General features: G+C 47.4%; 9 protein-coding genes and 1 non-coding gene across 10 annotated transcripts; 4 read left to right on the forward strand and 6 right to left on the reverse strand.

Annotated features, from left to right (window-relative positions):
* Window positions 1-134: 134 nt before the first annotated feature.
* Window positions 135-3,741, reverse strand: F5147DRAFT_687616 (BRO1-like domain-containing protein). The gene is made up of 16 exons (XM_041436859.1): window positions 3,667-3,741; window positions 3,306-3,566; window positions 3,214-3,259; window positions 2,979-3,164; window positions 2,761-2,929; window positions 2,599-2,714; window positions 2,460-2,548; window positions 2,306-2,414; window positions 2,030-2,252; window positions 1,895-1,976; window positions 1,665-1,845; window positions 1,395-1,610; window positions 996-1,343; window positions 812-946; window positions 679-761; window positions 135-623 (listed from the first exon to the last, which is right to left on the reverse strand). The coding sequence occupies exons 2-16, from the start codon at window positions 3,497-3,499 to the stop codon at window positions 413-415; spliced, it is 2,388 nt and encodes a 795-aa protein (XP_041294349.1). The 5' UTR covers window positions 3,500-3,566; window positions 3,667-3,741; the 3' UTR covers window positions 135-412.
* Window positions 3,742-7,774: 4,033 nt separating this feature from the next.
* F5147DRAFT_687627 (Rho GTPase activation protein) lies at window positions 7,775-11,115 on the forward strand. Its single transcript, XM_041436860.1, has 10 exons — window positions 7,775-8,272; window positions 8,326-8,459; window positions 8,516-8,956; window positions 9,010-9,249; window positions 9,305-9,457; window positions 9,517-9,672; window positions 9,725-9,829; window positions 9,882-10,597; window positions 10,644-10,770; window positions 10,823-11,115. The coding sequence occupies exons 1-10, from the start codon at window positions 8,128-8,130 to the stop codon at window positions 10,916-10,918; spliced, it is 2,313 nt and encodes a 770-aa protein (XP_041294350.1). The 5' UTR covers window positions 7,775-8,127; the 3' UTR covers window positions 10,919-11,115.
* A 411-nt stretch (window positions 11,116-11,526) lies between these two features.
* On the forward strand, window positions 11,527-13,705 carry F5147DRAFT_574261 (acid protease; the record flags this gene model as incomplete). The annotated part of the gene is made up of 13 exons (XM_041431208.1): window positions 11,527-11,641; window positions 11,695-11,844; window positions 11,895-11,963; window positions 12,013-12,114; window positions 12,171-12,269; window positions 12,324-12,457; window positions 12,513-12,589; window positions 12,636-12,669; window positions 12,720-12,768; window positions 12,826-12,880; window positions 12,935-13,062; window positions 13,122-13,158; window positions 13,216-13,705. 13 exons carry the CDS (start codon window positions 11,527-11,529, stop codon window positions 13,703-13,705), a joined length of 1,539 nt encoding a protein of 512 aa, XP_041294351.1.
* A 102-nt stretch (window positions 13,706-13,807) lies between these two features.
* F5147DRAFT_106936 (WLM-domain-containing protein) lies at window positions 13,808-15,791 on the reverse strand. Its single transcript, XM_041428053.1, has 10 exons — window positions 15,504-15,791; window positions 15,394-15,448; window positions 15,268-15,338; window positions 15,187-15,201; window positions 15,047-15,137; window positions 14,912-14,997; window positions 14,634-14,863; window positions 14,523-14,581; window positions 14,051-14,471; window positions 13,808-13,992 (listed from the first exon to the last, which is right to left on the reverse strand). Exons 1-10 carry the CDS (start codon window positions 15,684-15,686, stop codon window positions 13,911-13,913), a joined length of 1,293 nt encoding a protein of 430 aa, XP_041294352.1. The 5' UTR covers window positions 15,687-15,791; the 3' UTR covers window positions 13,808-13,910.
* Window positions 15,773-17,247, reverse strand: F5147DRAFT_687637 (P-loop containing nucleoside triphosphate hydrolase protein). Its single transcript, XM_041436861.1, has 4 exons — window positions 17,140-17,247; window positions 17,052-17,086; window positions 16,803-16,995; window positions 15,773-16,753 (listed from the first exon to the last, which is right to left on the reverse strand). The coding sequence occupies exons 1-4, from the start codon at window positions 17,166-17,168 to the stop codon at window positions 15,820-15,822; spliced, it is 1,191 nt and encodes a 396-aa protein (XP_041294353.1). The 5' UTR covers window positions 17,169-17,247; the 3' UTR covers window positions 15,773-15,819.
* A 2,096-nt stretch (window positions 17,248-19,343) lies between these two features.
* Window positions 19,344-22,561, forward strand: F5147DRAFT_610444 (XFP N-terminal domain-containing protein; the record flags this gene model as incomplete). Its single annotated transcript, XM_041432424.1, has 11 exons — window positions 19,344-19,530; window positions 19,579-19,752; window positions 19,924-20,059; window positions 20,121-20,411; window positions 20,464-21,006; window positions 21,053-21,323; window positions 21,378-21,659; window positions 21,710-21,774; window positions 21,828-22,143; window positions 22,197-22,359; window positions 22,416-22,561. 11 exons carry the CDS (start codon window positions 19,344-19,346, stop codon window positions 22,451-22,453), a joined length of 2,466 nt encoding a protein of 821 aa, XP_041294354.1. The 3' UTR covers window positions 22,454-22,561.
* Window positions 22,562-22,587: 26 nt separating this feature from the next.
* F5147DRAFT_t68 lies at window positions 22,588-22,667 on the reverse strand. Its single transcript has one exon. It is a non-coding gene; the product is annotated as a tRNA-Arg (tRNA).
* On the forward strand, window positions 22,631-24,380 carry F5147DRAFT_107028 (WD40-repeat-containing domain protein). Its single transcript, XM_041428054.1, has 9 exons — window positions 22,631-22,972; window positions 23,031-23,123; window positions 23,184-23,357; window positions 23,427-23,579; window positions 23,634-23,740; window positions 23,791-23,814; window positions 23,865-23,986; window positions 24,040-24,093; window positions 24,149-24,380. Exons 1-9 carry the CDS (start codon window positions 22,820-22,822, stop codon window positions 24,328-24,330), a joined length of 1,062 nt encoding a protein of 353 aa, XP_041294355.1. The 5' UTR covers window positions 22,631-22,819; the 3' UTR covers window positions 24,331-24,380.
* A 49-nt stretch (window positions 24,381-24,429) lies between these two features.
* Window positions 24,430-25,739, reverse strand: F5147DRAFT_610451 (C5-sterol desaturase; the record flags this gene model as incomplete). The annotated part of the gene is made up of 5 exons (XM_041432425.1): window positions 24,430-24,713; window positions 24,777-24,881; window positions 24,933-25,078; window positions 25,131-25,231; window positions 25,282-25,739. 5 exons carry the CDS (start codon window positions 25,737-25,739, stop codon window positions 24,624-24,626), a joined length of 900 nt encoding a protein of 299 aa, XP_041294356.1. The 3' UTR covers window positions 24,430-24,623.
* Window positions 25,740-26,623: 884 nt separating this feature from the next.
* F5147DRAFT_760092 (uncharacterized protein) lies at window positions 26,624-27,876 on the reverse strand (the record flags this gene model as incomplete). Its single annotated transcript, XM_041440469.1, has 5 exons — window positions 26,624-27,109; window positions 27,510-27,548; window positions 27,592-27,613; window positions 27,691-27,706; window positions 27,778-27,876. 5 exons carry the CDS (start codon window positions 27,874-27,876, stop codon window positions 26,695-26,697), a joined length of 591 nt encoding a protein of 196 aa, XP_041294357.1. The 3' UTR covers window positions 26,624-26,694.
* Between the last annotated feature and the right edge of the window lie 69 nt (window positions 27,877-27,945).

Raw genomic sequence — 27,945 nt, forward strand, 5'->3', positions numbered from 1 at the left:
GACAACTACTCATCCAAGACGTGTCTGTCTCCCTAAAATGACCACGATTGACGCGCTGGGCGCACAACCGATGTACATTGTATTGGCGTACTGTCATGTTCACCACCGGGCCAACTCTCCATTTCTGACATCACTGTGGGGAATACGATACTGTTATAAAGTATATACCGAGCACTGTCTGTAGGCTAGACAACACTCAGTGTACCAACTCCAGCATGACTGGACTAAGAAATGCGTCGGATTTAATGTAATGAGAGTAATCAGTAGGATCATTATTCACTGGATATCATATGCAATGTTATGAGTATGTTCAGCTCGTCTCTCCACAATACATAAGCAATGGCTACACACACAGCTCCTGTCGAGATTCATCCACGAACGTCATTGTGCAACTACTGACGCATGATGTTCATCATCGATGTTTTGTGGTCTTTTCTGCTCGTTTTATTGGTGGGGGAGCCAGTTCTTGAACCTCCCAATCAGCTGAGGACAGCGTCGGTATACCAGTAGTCTGTTTTCGAGTGCCTGTCCTCAGCGGCGACGTCGTGGACACTGGTGGCGCTTCGTGAGATTCATCGGAGGCATTGTCACGGATTGAAAGAGACGCCATGTCGTGGTGGAGTCTATGGAACGCAGTCCTGTGAGACAGGAAAAGAGATTAATCAAAAGTAGCTGTACCTGGCTTCTCGACTTCGCGCACCGCTCCATATCTTGCATGCTTCCTTGAAGTTAGTCAAGATACCAGCCATATCGTTGTAAAACTAGCAGACAATCAACTTTGATCCCAAAGATTGATCTCTTGGTAACTAACCTTCAGCCCTTCGTCTAGATTCCGTATGATCTCTTTATAATGAGAATACGCGAGATCAAGAAATTGAAGGGCCTGCTCTCGATCCTTGATAGCAGGGTCTTGTTTCCTAGACTGAATGAACGCATCATTCATGGACTAGGAGATTGTCAGGAAAATGTTGGAACCAATCATTGATCGAAGTGACCTTGATCGACGAGAGAATCTCCTCCTGTTTTTTCCGCCCCTCCGTCAGACCTTGAATGAACTTGTCGTACTTGGCAAGTTCATTATCAGAAACGTCTTCAAACATGACGGCGCTCATTTCTATCCTGTGTTCCAAGTTTGCCGCTGCCACCAGTACCTTTGGCCGTATGTCGTCGCTTTCCGCTCGTCTTTGAGCACGGACAACAAGGTCGTCTCGAGTACGACGGACATCATCCAAAGATTCTAGCAAGCCACGCAGGGTGCGAGCGTGGATTTGAGTCTGACTAGTTGACACTGCCTTTCCTGTCATTGAAACTGTCGATGACGGCACCAAGGCTTCGAGCTCATCCTATGCACCGCAGTTAGTATGTAATCGTATACAGCTGCGCCTTGTCCGCACCTCGTCGCGAGCAAGCTCGAATATTTGATCTTCCCATTCCTCCCATTTTCTGCGCACGAGTTCGTCGCTTTCTGCTGCCTGAATAAGAATGGTCCGATACCGTTGTTGTTTTATGACAAGTTCTTGGTTTGCTTCATGAGATGGAGGACGGTTCATTGGCGTCTCTCTGCGTGCAGCTTCGTCCTCAGATGCCTCGCTGTCTAGGATATCCATAGCCTAGAAACCGGTTCCATAAATGATAATCCAAACGTAGATAAAGAAAGAGGATACCTCGTCGAGAATGCCGAGTACATGTCGAGAGAGTCGCTGAACGTCGTCGAGATAGACATCGATCTTCGCAGGACCCTGCCCTAGACGTATTTCTTCAGCTTTCCTCAAGAGACTTGGAGGTAGCCCGACAGGACGCTCCAAGGCTTCCAACGATGATGGCAAGTTCAGAGATTGGAGAATCCTGCGCGTGATCAGTTACGTCAGGAATATGGTAAGGACGCGCGTCTGACTTTTCGGCTTCATCGTTCAGGTTCTGGGCTGATTCGACAATTTTCTCTTGAAGCAAATTTTTCTTGTTATCATTGTAGATATCTGGATTGATAAATCAGCACAAGGCATCACATTGTCGCTTAAACTCCACTCACTGATAGCTTCCCGAGCACCCCATCCAAGCATTTCACCGAAGATTATGCTGTCATCGCCGATTACGCTTCTGGGGTCCCGTAGCCCAGGCGGAATGATGCTCTGTACCATAGAGACTTCTTGAATTGCAGGGATACCACAAGGTGCCGGGACATTCTGATGGTATATCAGATCATTGTCTCTTTCAGCACGGGAAAGATTTTTCTGCACAACGTCAAGCAGCGACTGAAACAAAACGTCAAACATGCGACTAGATAAGGCGCGAGATAAGAATGGACCTTGACATCGCTTATGACTGCTTGAGCGACCCCGGCACGCTTCGCAATGTTGAATGCTTTTTTAGCATCTGCTTCCGCGATCATGAGACGCCGAATTTCGTCACCGTACCTATAACAATTTCAGCGATGAAGGGACGCGTCATCCCTCACCAACCTAGAGGCTTCGAGTTCGTCGACACCTTTCCTATATTGCGATGCTGCATTAAAATGATAATGCTTCGTCTCCAGGTGAGGGATCCAATTCTATTGACCTAGGTCAACACCCAGGATGGAAGCCGTGAGATCATGCTTACAGGTGGTAAAGCACTACGGGCGTCGGCAGCTGCCAGGCGGATCGATAGTAAGGATGTATTATAAAGAGATGAAACTTTGGCTGCCAATTTTGCAATCAGACTATTCTTGTAGTGATCTAAATCACTAGTCAGAACTGTAGGATGTTTGAGGGAAATTATTACCGGCGACGGCATGCTGCCAGACACATTCCTGGGCCTGGGCCAGCATAAGCCATTCCAGACTTTTGACAAAATCTTCAGTCAAATCGGAAGGTGTGTTTTCTAAGTCTACGAAGGGACCCAATTTCGGCAGCGCTGACTCGGACAGGAAGGCCAAAACACCTGCTGCGTTCTTCAAGTGGAGCGTAAGGTAGCTTCCATTTCTCAACCGCTTAACTTGCCTGGTAATAAGCACTTGCACGTTTTAGGCCATCTTGACTGGATCTGTCCTCGGAAGCAGCTAATTGGGAATATAGCGCGGCTATATTGAACAAGACTGAAGCCCGCTCAAACGCAATACTACTGAGGGTCACAGGGAAGGAGGACGGGCTAGCAAACGCATGTGCGTATGAGAATTCCAAATTGATCTGGGGTTATCAGTACTGCGGAAGAAGAATCATGAGGTTGGCAACTGACGTCGGGCGGTAATTTGGCTAGAATGAATACAAGTTGAGCATGATAGCTGGTTCTGGTTAGATTACTCGGCATATTTCGGGTGCTGAACTCACTTTATCGCGAAGTTGATACGGTCAGCATGTAATACGCCCCCAGTGCCGATATCCCGCAATGCCTTCCACTGATTGATATCGCCAATATAAGCATCTGGGTGATCTTCTGTGTGATTTTGAATATAATCGCGTGTGGCAACAGGTATAGGACATGAATATGTCTTCTTAAAAGGAATGGTGAGGTGATTCGGCATATCTGAAAAATTGGTTTGAAGAATAGATGGTCCCTAAGTGTGTCCTATGTCCTCGTGGAGCCGGGCCCTGCGGGGATGAATTAGAAGTCAACGGAATTATAGATAGCGCAACAAGTTTGAGGACAAGGTGCATGCAAGTCGGGCTCGATCGCAATTGACAAACTTACCCGCGCCAGTTGCTTGTGTTACGGTAGTTCAGTGACTGACAGTGCCTCTTGAGAACTTGAACTTCTTGACTAGAGTTGATTGGCACAGGGTCGCGATGAGCACGTGACAACTTGTACCCTGTTCCAATCTTCTTCAAGTTCCGCTTTGTTCTTCGATATATATATATATTCTTTCTAGTTCAGTCATTGAGGTAAATATTAAAATATTTATGTGCTATTGCTACGTTGATGGAAAAAAGTGACTATAATCACTCTTATTGGCCGCATAGTGTCGTATTTCCCAGTCTTCCTATGGCACCAGTGGTGGGCAATAGTAACAACTGACCAGGGCCCCGAAGCTCAATGTCTACCAGGACTTGGCCGTTGGCCCCTTCCAAACTACCAGTGACTTAAGCCTATCTTTACGACCAACGTGACGTTGATAGTAAAATTCAGGCTTAAGTAGTAGCTCCAGCCTCCAGGGTCCCGGCTTCCAACTGGGTTTTTCTGTTTGACGCTCAGGGCTCAGGTTTGTGCTTCTCTTGAGCTGATATTATTGGAGGCGTGGTCGTATATATTTTGGGCTCTCGATTTACAACTTCGCTTCCGCAATACATAAGATCATTTTTACACGTTGGCCTTGCGGGTCAAAAGGTTACATATTGTTGCGGCCTGGCTTGATCCAGCGCCTTATGGGACCTATAAGGACCGTGAACGTCCTTCCTAGACTTCAAAACGTTCTTTGACTGCGGACCAGATGTCTCTCCAACATCTTCAACCTGCAAACGTCCCGGGCAAGGCAGCAGTGAAGAAATAGTAAGTAGTGACTTAGCTGTGTTTTTACTTCACTTGCCCTTGACTTTATTGCATAACGGCAGAATCGGAATGAGTCCGTCGAAGCGCACATCCATGCAAACTTCTGGGCAGTAAACTTCGTCGTTGGTCACGCCTACAATTATTTCGCGTGGTCAGTTTATTTTGACCAAGTATTACAATCTTTACTTTCAACTCGTAGGCTGGGGATACGATGTGGAGTTTACACCTCCAAGTGAGGAACAGAAACCTGACTTCTTCGGACCCAAGGATGTTCTTTGTGCGGCTTGAGGGCATTTCGCAACCGTAGACCTTACGCCCACTGTGCTTTTTGTACACGTACCGAGAATCTTCGTCAAATTTTCATTACGAGGCGCCCCAGCGATCGGAATTGACCTAATAATCAGACAATAGACCAAATATTGCATGTTCTGCCATGAGTCGGTGTCGGACGTATACTCGCCGTCCGAGATGGTTTTCTATCACAATCGCCGTGCGGTTGCGGTTTAGTACCTACGTTATCTATCATTATCCATAACCGATCCTGGTGATCAGTTTAGTAATTGAGGGGGAACCTTAACCTTACCAATACCTGCCAACTCGTCCTAAAAAGGTGAACCTTCCCCGACTCCACGAAGGAGGGGAGGGAACGAAAACAGGGTTCCGGCGGAATATCCTAGTGGCTTCACATTTAAAAAGACAGACATCATGCCTACCGTAACATGCCATCTCACCTGATCATGACCCTCACCCGACTTATTAAAAGTTGCCATTTCAAACATACTTAATCGATCAAATCCACGAGGTGAGACACTGGCAGAACACCATTGCCTTCACTATCAATACATAATTTGATCGAACACATGCGTAGACAACCCATAACGCGTCCCAGCCGTGCGGCATTCGTAGTAAGTACTAACGTAGTTAACGTATATAGGAAATAATCGGCTAAAAGTCAAATCATTGCGCCCAGCAAAAAAGTCACGCTGAAACTATCCGCCGGGCTCCTGAGCCGTGAACCAGCTGTACCGCAGCGTCAGCACAGCCAGGGTTCCTTCTGATATGGTCACGAACGACGTCGTCACGAGCCGTGAGTCCACATCGCGAGCATTTGAATTGAATGCCCAGATGCCTCGCGATGTGCCTCGTTATACTGCTCATTTTCAGACGTCTGTCCATCGAGCATGGACTCCAGCGGCATTCGATATCTGCGTCGGCAGAGTACACGACACCATGTCGTTCTCGAAGATGAGAGAGGATGTCCATGGGAGAGCCTTCGATGAAGAATCTACAGGGGTAACCCTGGGTATCCCAACAGCAACGGTAGACGACTACCTCAATATCCGAGTCCCGCGCATTAATGGCAGCGCTGGTCTCGACGTCTATTATGACGGAGTCCTGTGGGCTCGTAGATTCGCATGGACAGTTGGGTAAGAAGCATCTGGGAAAAAATGTTCAACGATGCTCGAAGGTCTACAAGTGAAGAATTTTTACCTGGTAAACATGGCAATGCGATGAGTGCTAAGACAAGAGGAATTAGATAGATAGAACCGATATCTGAGCCCAATTTATATGTCAGGACAGCCATTGTTAAGCGCGGGCCACATGAGCGCATGTATGGACGGAATAACGAGAGGGGATCGATCATCAGGTGCATGTTTACGGAGGTTGAAGAGATCCGAACCCCACTTGATATCACACCGCAGATTCAAAAAAAAAGTTCGACAATTTGGGTTTGGCTCGTGCATACGTATGCTGACATAGTTCTTCAATCGACCTGGGGCTGAGCCTCGCGCGATTTCACTCTGTGTGATTAAGACAGACTGTCAGATGACACCTAGAAGGTCACATCAGCCGAACATTTCCAAAGGGTACGAAGTGGCACCGTCAATTTGGCATTCATTCGATATCTGCCGAATACAAGAACGGGAGCAATATTAACGAGTCCTGACAAAACTTTCTGATACGCACTTATGTAATGAAGCATCATGGAGCAGTGCATTACTTGGGCGGCTATTGCAAGTCGATTTTGGCAGCTAGAACTCCAAGTGTAGAGTCTGCAATCAAGAACGCCGGAGATCTTTGCTAGCTCCCCTTCCGTAGGATGTCATTGAGTGTACCATTAATGGTTGTTGACCCTAGACTAACAATTATCGTGGTTGATGGCAACCTGGGTGTTCTGGATTCCACAGGATTGACAAACCTCCCTACCTCTAGCAACGACTTTATGGCTTCGTCATCGCGTATTTCCATGGCGATAAAGGCAACGCGGCGTCATCGTTGTCCAAGAACTGCCATGTTCCATTTCACCCCCCGAGAGTCACAAATGATACCCAACAAGAAAACGCAAGACTGCACCAGAAAGGAATATGAGAACTCTTATCATCTTATCATTATGAATTTCAAAACGGACCATGTTAATGTGCACGCACGGCCCGCAGGGACACCGCAAAACGTATTCGGGGGATATCGAATTAAAGAAAGGGTTGATATTCGAGAGCGGATAAGTATACGCTTTGTCACAATCGCCCCCATTTGGGAAATCGTCATAGATGTGCAAGGGCCAGCGAGAATGAGTTTGACTCCCAGTGATAGCAAAGAGATTACCAAACTTGACGTCCCGCGAACACGCCAGCCGCAGCGGGGTTCCATTCGGATACGTTTAACAATCATTTATTGACCAGGCTCCGCATTTCCCCATTGTGATTGTGATGACACGTTGACAACCTGTGGGTTCACTGCACTGAGCGGCGGAGCGGGATGCGCTGAACAGAACCGTCTAGGTATGGTATGCCAGGAGAACCTGGCTATTTTCGTGCATCTCGAGTGACGAGGCGTGGCCGTAATGGAGTTATCCTTGGCAGTCGAGTAATGACATACCATTTTCATGAATCAAGCTCGCTAAGTGTGACAAGCTTACCCCGTGGCCTGATATCAATCATATTAATGCGGCTAATTTTTGGGAGTTTGCGTGTTATGATCGCTTACAATTTAACGCGGCCATGAAATTAAGTTTAACGTTGATCAATGCACAACGTTCAATTGAGTGCGGCGGGCTTAAAGACCCGGGTAGCACTACAAAGTCCTGAATCTGTGTAAGGCACTGAAGGCATATTTTGGGTGTAACACAGATCAGTGACAAGACAGATCTATGATGCGAAACGTGTTGTTCTGAATCAGCAAAACGGATATGAAACGGATTGTGAGGATTGTGAGGATTGTGAATGCACTAACCAGAGAAGGTGCTTAGAAGTTGCTCACACAGGTAAAAGCTTCGCTAGCTCTGTTGACTAGTTTGATTCAACTTTGATACGACGGTTATAGTAATTTCGCGCCACCTGCTAGATATTCTCAGCGTTTCGTTGGTCTTGCCACAGCTGCAGCTGTTGTGTTACGCGCCGCATTGGCGGATATATTGTCTTCTTCGTCATCTCCCTGCATTGCCTTCTTCCTCTGCCTTCATCCTCTGTTCTTTCTTTCTTTCTTTATTTTGTTGATACCCGCAAAATTCGATATCCAACAAGCCCTCTTGTTTTTTTTGTTGCCAGGCTGCGCCGGTGCTAGCTTAGGAATCTACGAAATCTCTCCACACCTGTAGGGCAGACTTCAAAGTCTACATAGGTCCTCGCTTCACGATCCAAAGATCAACAGCCTTTCTCTCAACTCATCATGTCTTATGTCGATCAACCGACCTCCCCTGGCGCAGTTATGGGGAGGAGACTCACGAACAGGAATACAAATCGCTATAGTGTTACCGCCCTTTTCAGTATGGCCGCAGAGCAGGATGTTGAAGTGGAGGATGACCTTGCTCGAGGTGTGTCCAAATTATAGCTTTCATGTTCTTATTCCGAAGGCCTTGTAACACAGCACAAAAACGCCTTCGTGACCTCAAGGGCAAAATATCCGCTCAGTCCAAGAAAAATTTTGTGCTCGAGCGTGACGTTCGTTACCTTGACTCTCGCATCGCTCTCCTTATTCAGAATCGTATGGCCGCCGATGAGGTCCGTGTTCTGATGCTGTGTTAAATTCTATTTTTCGGCTCACCTGTATGGGTTAGCAACGTGAAGTGGAACGGACACTGGAAGAAGTCGATCCAACCGAAGGCCATTACCCTGATGATCGAAAATTACAACAGTACTCGAACCTATTCTTCCTTCTCCAGTCTGAACCCCGTCATATTGCTGCACTATGTCGACTTGTCAGCTTATCAGAGATCGACACACTCTTGCAGACGGTCATGTTCACGCTGTATGGAAACCAATACGAGAGTCGCGAAGAGCATCTCCTTTTAACGATGTTCCAATCAGTCTTGTCCGCGCAGTTTGAGACAGCAACCGAGTTTGGGTCGCTACTGCGTGCTAACACTCCTGTGTCCCGAATGATGACTACTTACACCCGACGAGGTCCTGGGCAAAGTTATCTCAAGGGGGTGCTGGCAGAACGCATCAACAGCTTGATAGAACACAAAGACTTGAACCTTGAAATTAATCCTGTAAAGGTGAGCCATAACTAGTGTCGAGAGGCATGTCAAGATCTCTAACGAATACGCAGGTGTACGAGCAAATGATAAACCAAATAGAAGAAGAAACAGGTACACTACCGCCCAACCTACCTCGCGGAGTACCCCCAGAGGTCGCCGCCGAGAACGCCGACGTTCAAGCCATCATTGCACCACGGCTTACTATGCTAATGGAAATCGCGAATAGTTTCCTCGTAACCATAATAGAAAGTATGGAAAGTGTGCCGTATGGTATTCGATGGATCTGCAAGCAGATCCGCAGTTTGACCCGGGTCGGTTCGCTTTCATATTCCTTTCATTTGGCGCTAATCCTCTGGTGTGTCACAGCGAAAGTATCCCGAGGCAACTGATTACGCTATTTGCTCATTGATAGGAGGCTTCTTCTTTCTGCGGTTCATCAATCCTGCTATTGTCACTCCCCAAGCATACATGCTCGTTGAAGGCGTCCCCGCTAAACACCCTCGCCGAACACTGACCCTGGTACGTACCGTATTAGCCCTTCCGTTTTCACGTTCTTAGCTAGTAATTCACCTCATTAGATTGCGAAGATGCTGCAGAACCTTGCAAATAAGCCCTCGTATGCGAAGGAGATCTACATGATCACACTGAATCCCTTTGTAGAAAATAATAAAGCACGGATCAACCAATTCCTCAACAGTCTTTGCGAGGTCGGAGATTTCTATGACACTCTTGAAGTACGTTCGAGCACAACTCATGTCATTCATGTCAACTAACGTTGAATCTTAGATGGACCAATACATGGCTCTATCCAAGAAAGACCTCATGATCCACATCACCATGAACGAGCTGTACAACACTCACTCTTTGATTTTACAGCATGTGGAAACTCTCGTAAGCATAACTTATTTGTCCTTCTGCTAGTTTCTGACACGGCTGTGCTCAGTCCCCAAACGACAAGCAGCATTTACGTATCTTGACTGATGAACTCGGACCCGCTCCGTCACAAGTTCCGCGAAAGGAGAACCGTGCCATAGAGCTGAATCTGTACAGCCGCTGGGAAACGCCTGTACAGGATATCCAAAGTGCTCTGATGGACTCGGTATCAACGAGCGACATGCTGTACATGGAAACCAAGTCTATTCTTGTACAGCTCATACGTTCCATACCCCACGCTGCCGAGAAGCGGCCGTACAATTTGGCTGCGATCGCTGAACGGGCGGCTACGACGAAGGATGCAACGCTTGTGCGCAAAGGCATTAAGGTCAAGGAGATGCTTCGTGAATTGGAGGAGCAAAATATCATCGAGGCGGTAGATGGCTATAAGCTCATGCAAGACGAGGTTGCTGCTGAGCTCGCTCACCTTGGTAATCTACGGGAGAAGGTGGTATTAGAAACGAAGTCGTTGGAAGCGGTCTACAAAACGATCTGCGACCACAATGCTTACCTGCGCTCTCAGCTTGAGCAATACAAGGCGTATCTCCAGAACGTCCGTCTGACTGCGTCGAAAGACAAAGGCAGTACGACTGGAGTGGGTGTCGTCACGGTCGGAGGCAAAGAGAGGAAGCCATCGAAATCGGCGGTTCTTGGTCCGTATCGCTTTACTCATGCGCAACTTGAGAAGGAAGGGATCATCGTGGAGAGTAATGTTCCTGATAACCGGCACGTACTCAGTCCCCTGTTATACGGTGTTCTGACCTCCTTTCAGTCGACCCAACATCTACTTCAACATAACATCACCTACGCCTGGGACGTTCATCATTTCCTTGCACTACAAGGGTCGGGAAAAAGCCATTCTTGAGATGGATCTAAAGATCGACGACCTATTGGAGAAGGTTGGTTCCTCCCTCCAGATTGGCACACTATCAATACTCACTTCGTCAACAGCAAAAAGACAACAAGCACTTACTAGATCTAGAGTACGTTCAGCTGAACGTACCGAAGGTCCTAGCGCTACTGAAAAAAGTGTTTGCCAAACGGTGACATGATCCTATTCTACCTATCTTTAAGACATTCATCTTTATATGTTCTATTCATTCTTGTGATACCACTGTGACGCTCATTACCTCTAGTCTCTTTTACTCTATGGCCTCCTCCTGTCACTCTTCAATTTCTTTCGGATGTAGATGTATTACTCTGTAGTTATGTGTATGTCTGAATAACTGTTTTTCTACTCTAAACGTTTTCGCGAGCTGAACATGTGACATGTAAACAAGCAAGTCATAACGACATGCCGCCCGCGTCTGGTCTGATCTTTTCGCCGTCGTTGTGACAAAGTTCCAACACCCAAGGTTCTTTCCTTGGCCCTTCCTCCTCCTCCTTTCCCACTAAAGCTTTTATAGTGCTCGAATGTTACCCTGGTAGACTCAGGCTCATCGGTCCCTTTGAAGAGCGCATAATGAACCGGTTGGCGACGGTCGTCCTGCTTCTTGTTCTGAACTTTGCCCTGCAGTTTAAAAATGTTCTCGCGGCTAGCACCTATAATCTTCCAAGTACACCCTTGCAGGATGGACCTGCCTTGCTTGCTGGTCAGGCGTCAAACTCAACCGCACTCAATGCCTTTGGAATCTCGCCGGTATCCATCGCTGGTGATGGGTGAGTCTTTAAACCTCAAATATACACCTTTCTCACCAGACCATCTTGCAAGGACATACTATGTTGTTCTCCAGGCTGGTCAAATAAGCTTCCGAGCTGCCCTTGATACAGGTATTATGCGTACTTATTTGATAATAAGATTCCATATGAAAAGCGCGTCGCAGGTTCTGCCGACTTTTGGCTTACTTCCACAGAATGTACTAACAGCACATGTATGTCTGTGCCAAGATACCCTCTCACCTATGCCAGTCCCACATTTGTGTCCATCAATAACAACGAGACCGCTTTCGCCGTTAACTATGCTGATGGGACTGGTATGTGCGATAATCCACTCAAGCCACTCCGATGCTAACGGTGTAACAAGGTGCATCTGGGTTCGTTGCCAGAGAAACTGTAGAAGTTGCAAACGTGACGGTTGCAAATCAGGCATTTGGTAAGGCTAGACTTCCGATTCGAAACGCTCCACGTTAACATCTCCGCAGGCGTTGTTACAAGTTCTAATATTACGCTGGTCAGCGAGGTCAGCGGTATTCTCGGCTTAGGATTCTCACGACAGTCAGAAATATCCGCGAGGGCTGCAAGTGGTATGTTAATTGAGCAGCGTTGTGAGCGCCAGCCTCACGGATCGGATCCGTTCTAGCCACGCCGTTTTTTTCGACCTTGGCTCAGCAAGGCATACTGGACTATCCGATCTTTGGACTGAGTCTTACGAGGAATGCAACCGGAACGTTTACCCTCGGTGAGTCTCTACCGAACGCCTGGTTTACGATACTCATGTCTTCGTGTTGAAAAGGAGCCATTGATGTATCTGTCGTGCAAAACGTTAGCCAGGTTGTATGGAACGAGGTCGTATCATTCTCTCCGGTCGGTACACAGACCAATACATCTGGCTACTTCTATTGGGCGATTCGTATGAGTAGTTTTGCGGTAAGGCTCTTGATCTTGCCATTATAGCGTGAGATGATACTTATTTTTTTGCAAGGTCAATGGAACACAATATACTCCTCAACCGACCTATCCTGGCCCAAATGACAATTCATCGATTGCTCTTTTGGACGTGTAAGTAATCAACGACCTATCCATGTGCGCGCTTAACTCTCCACAGCGGCACTACAGGACTATATGGCCCATATCAAGATGTCAGTTCCTGATTTTTCCATCGGACCGTCTAATCTTCATATTCTTCTAGGTAATACGCTTGTACAGTTCGTTTCCCAGTAGCCGCCTAGTTGACGAGAGTAAGTCCTGATGTTATTTTGGATACTACCAGAGTTGATAAAGCAATGATAATGAAGGTGGCCAATGGGCCGTACCTTGCGACTCTTCAGCAATCATATCCTTCAGCTTTGGGTGACTAGTGGTTGATTAAATAACCCGTTTCATCTGCTAAAACCTTTCTTCCAGGAACGGAGCCACGTTTGTGTTGGAACCTACCGATTACATTATTGGCCCAGCTGAGGGGAACCCGGACCTCTGTTTGTCTTGGCCTAAAGCTGCACCTCCCAGTACTGATGGAGTTGACTGGTTGTTAGGTACAATAGTCGGTTTACTGTCGTGTCGCTCCATATTCTTAACCTCTTCACTCGTCCAGGAACCCCGTTTTTGCGAACTGTCTACTCAATATGGAGGTATGTTGAACTTCTTGGAATCTCTCCACACAGTATTCATCAGTCCTTTTTATGTAGTTATGGAATTGACTACCAGGAGCCCCCGATGATTGGGTTATATCCCTACAACAACGCCTCAGCACCTGTACAGCCTTTTTCAGTTGTCGAATCCTCCCTTTCGTCCGAGTCTGCGACAGTTGCTACCACTCTACCCAATTTCGTCCTCTCTACACCCACTTACACGACGCCGCCGTACGCATTTAACACGTCAGTTCCAGCTGTCTATGGCGAGATTGTGCAATCCGAGCTCGCGACGAGCACGTATAGCCCCCTCATAGGGACACTTGCCGTTAACGCCACCGCCCTCCCTCAGGTGACTGGTGCATATACACTATTTGTTACGAATTCGAACGGTGCAGTGGTCACATCGACATATCACATAACGCAACCGTCAGTAACTTTAGGCGTTCCCCCTGGGTGGAATAGTGCTGCCTCTCGGAGCGTTCCGGGAGTAGGACTGGCTATCTCGATACTGATCACTCTGGCTGCTGGTACATGGATCATATAAGGACTACTTTCATACAATATATTATTTGTTTTGTGACTTCCTAGCTTTGTATCATACCATTCACTGACTGTTTTGTCCATTACATCTTGTTGAACACAACATACTACTTGTCATCTTACCTCGAACTTTGTCCGTTGTAGATCACACATCATTCTATAATACTGGCACAATTGGGTATACTGGTGTTGCAGTCCACATCCGATGCTCATGGAGCTCTGCCTACCCAGAGAGAATCTCCCCTAGGGGTGCTGCAGGCAGAACAGGCTAGGTGTTCTGGTTCGTTGGCTCTAATGACACGATCAAATTAATTCCATCAACCTGAACCTCATCTCGAAGAAGACGTACAAGGTACACACAAGACAGTTCCAGCCATCCGGTTGATCATCCGTCCTGTCAGGTCTAGAAGCACCAGAAATCCGTGATTTCTTAGCGACAGATATCTCTTCATCTGCCGCACGCCGATGCTTGCCAGGCTGGGTCGATGAACCGGGCTGCGCATCTGTCGACACAGCAGCATCAGGACGTTCAATTTTGTGGATGTTGCATGAATCAAATCCGATTTCTCCAGGAAGTCTAAAGTCGTCTGAAAAATCATATCTGGCTGCTTTCATTTCGTCGAGCTCTTGTCCGCCGACGGATTCGAGCATGGTTCTTCGACGGTCTTGATCTGTTTCTAGTGGTTCAGCCTCATATTCAGATTCTGAACCTGTTGTAATTTCACTCTTCAAACGCGAAGAGGATGCTGACGCTGAAGAGACGGATGCAACTGAAACGGAAAGTGAATCGCCTGACGAAACGAGGGGAAGACAAAACCAACCTTTGTGCGTCTCCATACGTCTCTCGGCAGCAAGCGCACGTTCTTCCCGGGCACGTTTACTAACCAACCATGATCCATGAGCCCTTGTTATTTGAAAGACGAATCACATACCTTCCAGCTTTCTTCCTAAATCCAGTGCCGGTTTCTTTCTTCTCGTCAATGATGTCCTCGTTCAGTGCCTTTCCACCCGAGCCGAATGCGCTAGCGTTGGTAATCCTGGAGCCGGCCTTGCGTTTCTTTTCGGATTGAGCACCTGTGTGCACAGAAGGTCCACTAAATTTAGCAGTTCTTTTACGTCGTTGATAAGAGGCAGGTCGGGCACGCGAGTGAGCACCACCACACTGTTTGCACTATCTGAGCATAGATGAGAAAGACGGAGGATGACTGACCATGTATTCAGGAAGGACTTCCGTTTCAACACCTTGGCCGGCTATTTTCGCGGAATCTGCCAATCTGGTCCCGGAAGACCAATAGCCTGGGGAATTGTGAGGTGTATGTGAGCGAAGCTTGGTTGTGGTGCGTACCGTCACCATAATATCCCCTGTTTTGAAGGGCACGGACGTCATTGCGTAGCTGCCGCCAAAGGGCTTGGAAAGCAGGTCCGTGATTCATATGCTATATCGCGTGTTAGGGTGTCGAATAGTTGCCAATCTACACAACCGACCTTTATATGGGCAAGCTAACGCGACAAACGCGTCCAGTGTCAATTGGCAACTTATCACACGAATCGCATAGGAAGACTCACTTCGTGGCACAATGTACTCAAGAGCCAGTGAACTGGTACAAATGAACCGCCAGCAGACTTCAAAACCAGTTCTGCATGAACGCCTCAGTAGAGCTCTCCTATGTCGTCCCGGGGCAGTGTACGTACCGATCGTCTCTCCATTGTTCCAGTTCCGTCCCGCAAATACTCTGTTATACTCGTACTAGACAGTCTCAGCGTAGTAGACCCAACCCAGGGACGCTAGAATAGATACGTACCTCTTCCAAGCTGTTCACGGTGAAACCGTGAGCCTTCATGATAGGCTTCACCTGGGCGCTGAGCGCCCGCATAAGTTGCCGAGCATCATCCTCGAGAGTGGCATCGACCATAGGCAGAACGGAGATGAAATTGACGTGCGGGTTCGGGTTAGCCTCGCGTTCGTTGATGCGGACGTGGACCATGACTTGTTAATGATTCTCAAGGTGCGAGATGTACTTGCCAATGAAATGGATAAACATCAAAAGGAGGTGCCACTTCAAAGTATAAGGTAGGAGTCGGTAGTAGTAGTATACATAATAAATACAACGGTTCTCATCATGACCACCATGACTTCACCCAGCTGACCACATCCTCTATCAGTCCGCTGCCACTGGCTTCTGACTCCTTCGTACTCTGATGCTCTTCCTTGCGAAGCTCTTCCTGGAGCTCAACACGAATAGCAACAAGCCTATTCAGTTCTCGAAGGCTGTTTAGGCGCTCCAGTTCCTGAACATTTGCATTTTCCTCTTCCAGTTGACGCAATCGCTGTTCCTTCTGTTCCTGTTCGATGGCCAGCTTTTCCCTATCTTTTCTCTCCGTCTCCAGCTGTTCTTTCAAGGCGTCTACAATCTGTCCTTGTTCATGATACTTTTCTTCTATTGCGTTGATCCGGGCCTCGAGCCTCTCCTTGGCTGCCCTGAACTCTGCCTCTAGCCGCTCGTTTTCGCATCGCAACTTCAGGATCTGCTCGTGCTTGGTCTGGATCTCCTCCTTAAGTTCCTCTCTCGTTTCATGGTCCTTATCTCGAATTGCTGCCTCCATATCCTTGCGCAACTGAGCTACTACCTCTTCGTGGCGCTCTCGTTGTTCATTCAGGACCCGCGTCAGCTCAGATCCTGCTGAGGTCTGCACAATATTCTTGTGCTCGTTCACGAGCTCCTTTTGAATGAGAAGCGTGGCTGGTTGGTTATGAATCAGGTATCGTAGGATGCGGTGCGTCGACTCTTGCGTGCCTTCATGCCTCAACATCCGCGCACCCTTGTCGAGAATTCCTTTGAAGAAATTATTCTCTAGCTCCTTTTCCCTCATCTCCCCAAGGTCAGAAGCGACTTGACTCCACATGTTTGTCACGATCAATACGTTTCGCAGAGTGGACTCCCCACAGAGCTCTCGGAACATCTTGAAATTCCGTTTATTTGTTCCTCCCATCCGGAAATCTGATATGCGGTGCATGTAGATAATGCCAGCAAGTTTGGCACCGTGCTCATATCTGTATTATTTGGATCAGAACGAGAAACAGTATGACAATGAAGACCGACGTCTGCGAGAGGTATGCTCCTATCATCGCTAAGATGTCCGTATCACTGCGGCTAGTATCGTCGAAGCCGGGAGTGTCGATCAATGTCACTTCCCGGCCGTTGAGTTTGAAGGGTTTCGTTGCTTGCACCTCGCTGGTGCAACTCTCGAGGCTTCTTCCAATTGCGAAGTCAGATCCACTGGCTTCATTGATGACTGAGAGTAGTCGATCAGTGGTTTATTTGGACAAATTTTCACTGTTGGTGACACACATGTCGTCTTGCCACTTCCAGAGGATCCCATGATGCTGCAAATATGAGACTAAGCGGAAGAAATCCTCAGGAAACGGTCGATGCATACGCTATTCTGATACTCAATGCTCCAGTCATGATCAATGTGCAGGAAGAGGACAGAAGACGATATATTGCGCGTTCAAGACAACGTCCTTGTTTGACTAATGTGGATCCTACTAAGACACGGTCCTCGTTGAATCCACGTTGCAGACACCACATCACGTGCTACGGAGGTGGGTGATGAGGCCTCAGGGGACACGGAATCAACTTGAACACCTGAGCGCTCAGATGCATAACTTATTGTGTTCGAGTCTTCTGGCTCTCGTGAGTGCTGAGCTTTCCGAATTCCGGACTCAGTGTACAGCTGCATATAAATGAGGAGTGTGTGTTCGATCGTAAGTACTTTGTTGTTATCTGTTGCTTTCGCCGTGACTTAGCCGCTGCTCTCATCACACAGTTCGCACCGCGAGTTCGAGTTCACTGGCGGATTCGCTGGTCAAGAGTGAGGCAGGCCTTTGTATTATATCTGTGACGACAGTTATTCCTGTGTGCTAATGCGATAGATATATAGCTACAGCCATACAGTGATGGCATCTCTCATATCCGATGTTTCAGGTCGTAGTCGCCAGAATGGATGGTGCGAGTCTGATACGGAGGCCTATGTGCGTTTCTCAAGATTCCTGGCCGTCGGTCTTGCCACAGGCCATATTGTGGATCAGCCTTCTTAATTTGGTGGCAGGCCAACCTTTTGGTCTGGCATGCTATATTTGGCCTGCCAGGATAACGTTGACACCATTCCCGTCTGGCATGCGATGTTTAAACCTGTCTGGTTGGTGTCTGAGTCTTCTACGAGCCGAACCACAGCATTCTACAGGACCGGTTTTCGCACATTGTATTTGCTGTGAAGTTTCGTTTGCCTACTGGCCAGGCATAGGCGAGCGCCTAGATAGTAATAATGCAAGAAGCCTGATGTCCCCAATCTCTGTTGAGAGTTAGACGACGGCCCATTCCCCTGTATTGCAACCGCTACCACGTATCGGTGGAGGCATGATCACAATTACGAGTTCGTCTTAAATGCAAGGAGCCAGGTCGAATGGATGGCCAAATTACCGTGATCATCCAATATTATGCCTCGTAACTTACGCTAATCAGTCTCAGAAGCATGTCGCAGAAGGTTTGGTTTCCATCTGCCTTCATTCAATGCTCACATTATTAGCAGCAAGCCAGCCACCGCACATAGCTGCTCGCATAGTGCGTGGCTTAATATCTTGTACATGCCATCCACCTTCTCTCTATAAAATGCCTGGTGCGTATTGCAGTCATTCACAAGGCATCTGCGGAAGCCTCGTCCCCCAAAACTAATACTCTCTGTTCTACCCTTAAATTTGTTTTAGCTTTCAAGGTTACCAAGGTAAGAAATGACTTTTACCTTGCTGATTGGTTACAACAACTTTTGCTAAAACGGTTGTTGATACAGTCTTGATTGTTCGATACAATGTGCCGCATTCCTGGTAGACCGACTTCATTCATTCGAGGGGGCGTGAAGAGCTCAAGTACTACTCGCAGAGCACCCGTGCACTGTGAGCAAACGCCCGTTCCGTGAGTAGTCCGCCTTTCTATCTGTTTTGTTAAAAGGTCACTCATGTCACGCAGAATCACTCGAAGTCTGAGGGGACATTCTTGCTTCTATATGTAACTCACTACTAGTATAACTCACATCAAGATTATGATCGTTATAATAAATACATGCCTCGTTTTTTGAACATGTACTCTATATATCTAGCAGTTTGTAGGATAATGTTATAAAAACTTTCAAGGTCATCTTTGTTTCGATGGTAAGCCTATGGACTATATATTTCTGTCTTTCACGAGAGAGTTAGCGCTAGAGATGGCATGCGATGACCTGACCTATTTTAGCATCGCATGCCACCGGCATAGAGAGGGGTTATTTATTTCCAAACCAGGTAATAGCCCCTATCAGGTACACCAAGCGCTCGCTGGAGAATTCCTCAACGTCGACTTGCGAGAATGAATTAAACATATCACGTATGACTATCTAGCCTTGCAAAAACCTGTGGTAGCTCTCGAATCAGAGAAATCGATGAAATAACCATTGCGTCAAATTCCCCCGGAAGCCCCTTTAAATTACTCCTTATAATGCGGGTCGATGGAAGGAACACACCTCCGTCCACGACCACGAACAAGCACTACTTTAAAAAACGATAGTATCAGCATTTCCACACCTAGAATTTGTTGAGGTCACCCGACATAATGCCTGGCCAGATAATTAGCCAGCCAAACCCTCCCCCAGGCCCCTCTCATCTCCCCGAGTCGATTCGCGACGCTGCTATTCAATTTGACACAAAAAAGTTCCTTACGATAGAGTCCGAGTTCCTTACGACGTCCGAGCTCCATGCAATTCAGAAGTTCAGGCGAGCAGCCCACTACATTGCCGCTGGTATGTCGGTACCCTCAGCGCGTAAAATCTATTAAATGACTTCGATAGCGATGATTTTCTTAAAGGATAATATCCTACTTGAGCGCCAGTTAACTTTTGATGACATCAAACCGAGGCTTCTTGGTCATTGGGGTACTTGCCCCGGTCTGGTCTTGGTATATGCGCACCTCAACAGGATCATAAAGAAGTCCGGTATTGACTCCTTGCTGGTGGTCGGCCCAGGTGAGTCAATTTTTGTTTACCTTATTTTCAGCCGCAACACATAGTAATGATGCAACGCGCATGCACGCTACACATCATCATGCATCATGATTCAAATATTCACGATTCATGCCCATATATTCATGCATCACGTGATTGTCAAGACAGTTGTTAACTCTCTTTCACTGTCAGGTCATGGAGCACCTGCCATCTTGGCGTCCTTGTGGCTCGAAGACTCTTTATCTCCCTTCTGGGAGCATTACACGCGTGATCGCTCCGGCTTAACAAGGCTCATCACAAAATTTAGTGCGCCTGGAGGTTTCCCAAGGTTCGCCAATTTGAACATTCTGGTGCTGGCATTGTCTTATTATCTCACTATTGTATACCAGCCATATCAATGCCGAAACCCCGGGATCCATTCATGAGGGTGGTGAACTCGGCTACGCTCTCAGTGTCGCGTTTGGTGCTGTTATGGACAATCCTCATCTTGTTGTTACCTGTGTTGTCGGTGATGGTGAGGCCGAAACCGGTCCGACCGCCACTGCCTGGCATGGGTACAAGTACATCGATCCCAGAGAATCTGGTGCGGTTCTCCCTGTTGTGCATCTTAATGGGTTCAAGATCTCCGAACGTACCATTTACGGATGCATGGACGACAAAGAGCTCATAGCCCTGTTCAGGTCTGGGGTAGACTGCGACATATATTCTTCAAGTCTGACGTATTCATTTCAGCGGTTACGGTTATCAGGTCCGCATTGTCAGTAACTTGGAACATATTGATCAGGATTTGGCTGCGTCTATGGAGTGGGCACTCGATGAAATCTCCCGTATTCAAAGGGCGGCTCGCGCCGGGACGCCTATTTTCAAGCCGCGCTGGCCTGTCTTGATCCTCCGCACCCCAAAGGGTTGGACCTGTCCAAAGATGATGCATAACGAGTTCATCGAAGGGTCATTCCGCTCACACCAAGTGCCACTTCCACAGGCCAAGACGTCACAGGAGGAGCTTCAAGCCCTACAGGATTGGCTTCAAAGCTATGGTCCTCATGAGCTCTTCGCTACCAAAGGCAGCAGAGGGGTGGTGGAGGGTGCACCTACTGAAGAGTTGCTAAGCATCGTTCCTGACAGAAAGGATAAAAAGCTTGGTTGCAGGAAGGAAGCACACGCCGCTTTCCAGCCCATTAAAGTTCCAGATTGGACTGGTTTTGGGGTTCAAAAGGGATCGCAGGAAAGTTGCATGATCATAGTCGGAAAGTTGTTGAAGGATACGATTGACAAGTATGTCTTTCAATTACATGTCTAGCTCTTATTCATTCTCTTCTAGCAACCGAAACACCTTCCGGATTTTCTCCCCTGATGAACTCGTGTCTAACAAGCTAGACGGCGTGTTTGATGTCACCGGACGCAATCTCCAGTGGGACGAAAATTCACGCGGTAACGGCGGGCGCGTCATCGAAATATTGTCTGAGCATACCTGCCAAGGCATGTTGCAAGGGTACACACTTACTGGCAGGACTGCGCTCTTTCCGAGCTATGAGGCTTTCCTTGGCATTGTACACACCATGATGGTGCAGTATAGCAAGTTCACGAAGATGGTCCGTTGATACTCTAAATGGGCCAATTAATGCAGCTCATATCTTCCTTCCCAGGCCCATGAGACTGTTTGGAGGCACGATGTTGGTTCCGTTAATTATCTGGAGACATCTACATGGGCACGTCAGGACCATAATGGCTTTTCTCATCAGAACCCGTCTTTCATCGGTGCCGTCCTTAATTTGAAGCCGGCGCTGGCCCGTGTGTACCTGCCGCCTGATGCAAATTGCTTCTTGTCCACAATGTCCCATTGCTTGAGGGCGAAGAACTATGTGAACTTGATGGTTGGTAGCAAGCACCTCACGCCTGTCTGGCTGAGCCCTGAAGAAGCGAACAAAGTGAGGTGATCCCTCCTATTTTTTGCTCATATTTCGCTCAAGTCAGACAGCACTGCGTTGCAGGCTCGTCTATATGGAAATTTGCAAGCGTCGACGATGGCTTGAATCCGGATGTGTGAGTATTTTCCTTTTGTAGTGGTGGAGCTTGAGCTGATTTGAGGTAACAAGCGTCCTCGTTGGTATCGGTGTCGAAGTGACATTCGAAGTTATAGCGGCTGCTGCACTCCTTCGCAAGATGGCTCCCACTCTGCGAGTGCGCGTCGTCAACGTCACCGACCTCATGATTCTTGGGCCCCATGGCAGCCACCCGCATGCCTTGAGCGCCGATGATTTTGACACACTTTTTACCAAGGACAAGAATATCATTATCAACTACCATGGCTACCCCATCGAAGTGAAAGGTTTGCTATTTGGTAGACCTGCCGTGGACAGAACCGCCATCGAGGGATATCGTGAGGAGGGAACGACGACCTCACCATTCGATGTGCGTTATTCGCAAGAATCAGTTACCCCTAATTTTGACCATGATTTGCACAGATGATGCTTTGTAATCATACGTCCCGGTATCACGTTGCCGCAGCCGCCATCCGTGCTGGTGCTCGATTCAATGCGAATTTTTCAAAGGATCCAGAGGCTGACGCGAACGCCCTCATGGACATGGCCAAAGAAGACACAAAGTATATTTTTGCTCACGGAATGGGTGAGTAACCTAGCGGTCAATCTTTCTTGTACCCACATCTGATTGTGCATATTCAGATCCTGAAGGCACGTTTGATACTCCAAAATTTGATTAGAGACAACGCTCGACATGAGTTTCACTAGTCTCCTATGTATTGTAGCTAAGAGTCTGATGTTAGTTGTATTTTTGAATTTTGTATCATTAGCCCATGCATATTTGTAGCCATTACGTGACGAGATAAGCAAAAAGCGACAGGCCTGGGACTCGAACCCAGAATCTCTAGCGATCACAAACCGGAAACTAGCGCGTTACCATTACGCCAACCCGCCATGCTTGCTCCCAGACCTTGACATTGATTACAGCGCGACCCGAAATTACCACGCCACAGCTTTGGTCTGACTTGTTGCACTGAAACTGAATTGCTCCTTAGAATTGCACCTTTGCAATCTTCTCAGTTCCAACTGTCATTGACTGAGACATCATGTCATTTTTTGGAACTAACACGACAACGACAGCACCAGCGGCGCCTGCAGAAAAGGATATCGAAGTTCCGGAGACACCGACTGACTCCATCTCTTCCTTAGCGTTCTCCCCTGCAGCAGACTATCTAGCTGTAGGAAGCTGGGACAACAATGTAGGTGTTTTTAGACGTTATCTGGCCTCGGTTTGACGCGTAATCGATCCATCGATAGGTACGTTTGTATGAAGTTGGCGCTGGAGGGCAGACCCAAGGCAAGGCCATGTTTGGTCACCAAGGACCTGTGTTGAGCGTGTGTTGGAACAAGGTGCGCTCGTACTTTCTTTGGTTTCACCTGACCTGGCTGAATTGTTTCTTTGGCCTCTAGGAGGGTAACAAAGTTATTTCGGGGGGTGCGGACAATGCCGCACGCATGTTTGATATCACGAATGGACAATCACAGCAAGTGGCACAGCACGATGCCCCTGTGAAGGTCGTAAAATGGATAGAGACACCACAAGGTGGCATTCTAGCCACTGGCAGTTGGGATAAGACCGTCAAAGTAAGCTTCTTGTAATCCTCGTAACATGTGCATGTGTCTCATAACTCGCGTTATCGTTTACCACCATAGTATTGGGATATGCGCTCGCCAACTCCCGTTGCCACCGTTCAACTACCTGAGCGCTGCTACAGCATGGATGTGCAATATCCGCTCATGGTAGTTGCTACAGCCGAACGCAATATCCAGATTTTCAATCTCACAAACCCAAACACAGCATATAAGGTATGTCCACGAGGTTCACTTGATGTCCTCACATGACCTATATATGCCATTTAGACCATCACTTCCCCCCTCAAATGGCAAACGCGCGTTGTTTCATGCTTCACCAACTCCGCTAGCAGCGGGTTTGCTGTGGGTAGTGTGGAAGGTCGTGTGGCCATCCAGTACGTAATTTCATCAGATGATTGGTCTTCAGGCGCTCATCATCTCACAGATACGTTGAAGAAAAAGACAGCTCGTATGGGTATTTCATAGTTTCGCTCATGCCTTCATTCACGTGCTGTACAGGAACAATTTTTCATTCAAGTGCCATCGAAAAGACCAGACACCGAACGCCAAGGACCAGTCCCTCGTGTACGCCGTCAATGACATATCCTTCCATCCTGTGCACGGAACTTTCTCTACTTGCGGTAAGCCTCGAGGCTTCTAGTTCCATGTGACTGGTCTGATTTGGACGACCCAGGCTCTGATGGAACTATCCACTTCTGGGACAAAGACGCCCGTACACGACTAAAGAGTATACCCACTCTAATTACCGGCTGTTTACCATTGTACTGATCATACTTCTATAGCTTTCGAAGCAGCCCCTGGGCCGATCAGTGCTACTACATTCAATCGAAACGGCACGATCTTTGCATACGCTGTCTCATACGACTGGTCTAAAGGTCACAGCGGCATGACGCCTGGACATCCCAACAAACTCATGTTACATGCTTGCAAGGACGATGAGGTCAAGAGGCGGCCAAAGAAGTAGGCGAGATTGAGGCGTCGGGACAGTCTTTGAGTTGCTTTTGAGTAGTACGCTATCTACATCCATATGTCGATGTCTCGATGTTGCATTAATAGAGTGGCAGTTATGTTTCTCTTCCAAACGAAGAGACGGATACTATTTCATTGATAGTATGAGTGGTTTCAATGAAAAGCAAACAAGTATGTAGTATGTAGAAACGTATTAACTTCAGCGAGTAGTAGTCACTGGGCAAGGGTACGTGACAGTCTATAATTGGATGATAAATAGGTTCACCGCGATCATCGTGATCATCGTTTTTATGACTGTTTCTTGATTTCCAGCATGGGATCAAGGGACGACTCGGGCTGGCGGTACGAACCACCGACACGATCTGCCCACGTAAAGTACTGAGCGTGAGGAAAGAGGTATTAGGGGATGACCACGAAAAAAGCATAAACCATATTGCGTACCTGACCGTAGTTGACCGTAAAGTAAAGATGATGCAGTGTGTGATGGGCGGGTCCATTTATCACCTTTTCGAGGGCATGTCCCGTGACCATATCGGAATCATGAATCTGGTGTCGTTGACGTCAGAGTGGTCCATGTGAGTAATGCAAAGCACGCACGAGAATGCTCCAGAAATTGACGAAAACGAAGAGACCGAGGTATAACCATCGGTGAAGAGGGAATATAAATATGAAGAGGTGATATGGGACAGATTGGAGGTAGCCGTCTACAGGGTGGAAGGCATGAGACGCAAAGGGGGTCGGAACTACCAAAATATTTGAGTGCACGACGACGGGATGCAGAGCAAGGCAACATACTTATCCACTTGTGGTGAGGCTTATGGAATGTTTTATATATACTCGGGTGATGCAATAGTCGGTGGACCCAGTAAATTCCATAGTCGGTGAAAAGCAAGAAGCTAATGATAAATGTTGAGTATATGTTACGGTTGGAAGAGAAAGCACTGACAATGGTACTGATAGGGCAAAGTACGCCCAACCGTAATCTTCTACATTATCGTAAAGTTTTGAGTAACCCATCACTTCTGCTTGGAACCAAGGCAGAGTGAGAAGGGTCATTGCGGGAAAGGCTCGTAGACTGCATTGTATCTCTTGTTTGACCTGCTTCTCTAGGAAGCGTGGATGGCGCGTCATCTCATGATTGAAAATGAATCTGTATGAGAGCCACGCGAACAGGAAATAGAGGAAGTGAATGCCCAAGAGGGTGATTACACTGAGAGAAATAATTTGTCTAGGGATGTAATCACGAGGCCAGGCAGACTGCTGAAGATGCATGATTGACGTGAAGTTTGCAGAAGTGGAAAGGGAGGCGTATGACGGTTGAACTAGGTGATCATTGACAGGTAGCAGCCGCGCCCATACTTTGTCGAGGAGATAGTCATCTGCGAGGTGGAGAACAAGATCCATGGCGCCTATAAATCAAAGACTGACGCTTGAAAGTCACTTGACCTAACCAGCAGGTACCTAGAACAAACTGACAACGTTTCGGTCAACTCTTTTATATATGACATGCTCATCGAACCACTTTTCTGACCGACGGCATGACAAAGCATCCTAACATGGCCAATTTAATTTCAACTTCAAATGAAATTCAGCGGCAACTGAAAGTCTAAAATTGTCAGAAAGTCTGGGAATTCGAATGTCCGGCAGTCCGTGTTCGGCGGTCTACGGGTCCGTCCGCCTACGCGTCCGTCCTGAAGTCATTCTGTCCTGCTGCCTGCATGCTGTCACTGCCAGACATGGGCACATTTTATAACTTACTGTGACTTCTCAAGAAAGATCCAAATGTTATCAGTTGTCTCTCCCTTATTACTACTCTTGTATGACATTATAGGTGCACATTTATTATTGCGTATTGAGCACCTTGCGCGCTGCGCATTTTGGTGACTTGTTTGTCATTGCCTGTTTAGTACCTGTTGTGACATCTGCGCACTGCCCGTTCAATCAGTGACTCAGACTGTTGCCATGTACTCTTTTTGTGTGCTGCCCGTTCAATCAGTGACTCAGACTCTCACCATGTACACTTTTTGCTAGTATTTTTTGGAGGGCTGCATTATCTTCTACAATGTGTCCCCCTACTACCTGGCACATCAAATGGTCAACATCAAAGCAAAGAAGGGGGATGCTATTGTCCTTGTCGTATGTAGATGTAATGACAGTGCAAAATCATTAGTGGTCAATGCCTGAGTCATTCAGCTCAAAGAGTACTGTATAGCTACGCACTTAAGTTCGTCACACCATCACAGGGCGAGCGAACCGAACCTATTTCGTGTGACAGTCACACTCAAATTGAGGTCATCGAACTTAAGTTGTGACATGCGGTAAAAACACGAAAACATGCAGTAAAAACACGAAAAAAGTCCTAGTGCTGCCAAAAGTCCTTATACTGAGTATTTGCAATGCGTCTGCGCTTGCCGCAACCCTCAACATCAACCTCCTTCGAACCGTCAGTGGTCATGGCTGTAAATTCAGGCTCTGTATCATCTGGTGCTCGTTCATAGCTCTCCGACTCATTGTCCGCCAGCAGATTACCCAATCCATCAGCGCTGTAGCCATCAGGGATTGATAATTCATGCCGAACGGAATTGAACTTGCAAACGAAGCTCCGAGGGGTGAGCGCTAGCGATGGAGTCTCCAGGTTGAGTGCGGGCATCTCTACGCTCGTACAAAGAAAGGAATACGTCTGCCTAATGAGACTCCCAGCCCAGTCGGTCGTCTCACACAACGAACCTATGCGCAGCATGTCACACGTCACACACCCCTTCGAACTTTCGAACCTAATGTTCATTTGGTCACACCCATATCAGGTCGAACTTAAGTGCGTAGCTATACAGTATTGTAAGTATCATGCTGCAGTAGTGAAGTATAGTGCAAAAAAAGCAAAAAAAAGTGCAATTAAACATGTAGACAAGAAACTGAAACATCAAAGCATCAAATGAGATAATGGACGGGCCTAATAGCATATTCGGATTCCCAGAGATTAACTATCGCCAGTTAGGGATGGACAGGGGTATGGGTGACCCCTGGGGGTCATGGGTAGGGGTACTGAGGGGTAGGGGTATGGGTAGGGATCTCATGACCCCTGTACCCCTGGATTATTGATGGGTACCTTATGTCACTCCATTTAGACAAAAAACCTTAGATCTGTAACTCTAAATACCACTTCGTCACACATACCTCATGGAGTCACTCCATTTAGAAAAAAAAACCTTAAATCTGTAATTCTAAATACACCATATCACCACTTCATCACACATACCTCACAGAACTTCCTATGTTACCTAAAAGGACCAAAAGGCCTACTGAGAAGGCACTGGCTATGGCAGCCAAGGGCCAAGTCAAGAGGAAAGCCACTGACCAGGCTTCTGACACAACTGTAGCACCAAAACGAAGCAAGACAACAGCATCTATTGATCAAACCACTAAAAGCCCTTCACCAACTAACTATTGAACCACGGTACGGACTGAAGAAGAAGAAGAGGCACTTCACAGAGATGCCATTGTGATTGGCTCGTCGGATGATGACCAAGATAAAGCCAAGCATAGTTCCGAAGAAGAAGCCTCGGAATCATCTGATGCGGAGCTGGGTACTATATTCCCTAATTCTTGTATC

The sequence above is a fragment of the Suillus discolor genome (assembly GCF_016758755.1).
Source record: "Suillus discolor strain FC423 chromosome Unknown F5147scaffold_19, whole genome shotgun sequence".
NCBI classification, from domain to species: Eukaryota; Fungi; Basidiomycota; class Agaricomycetes; order Boletales; family Suillaceae; genus Suillus; species Suillus discolor.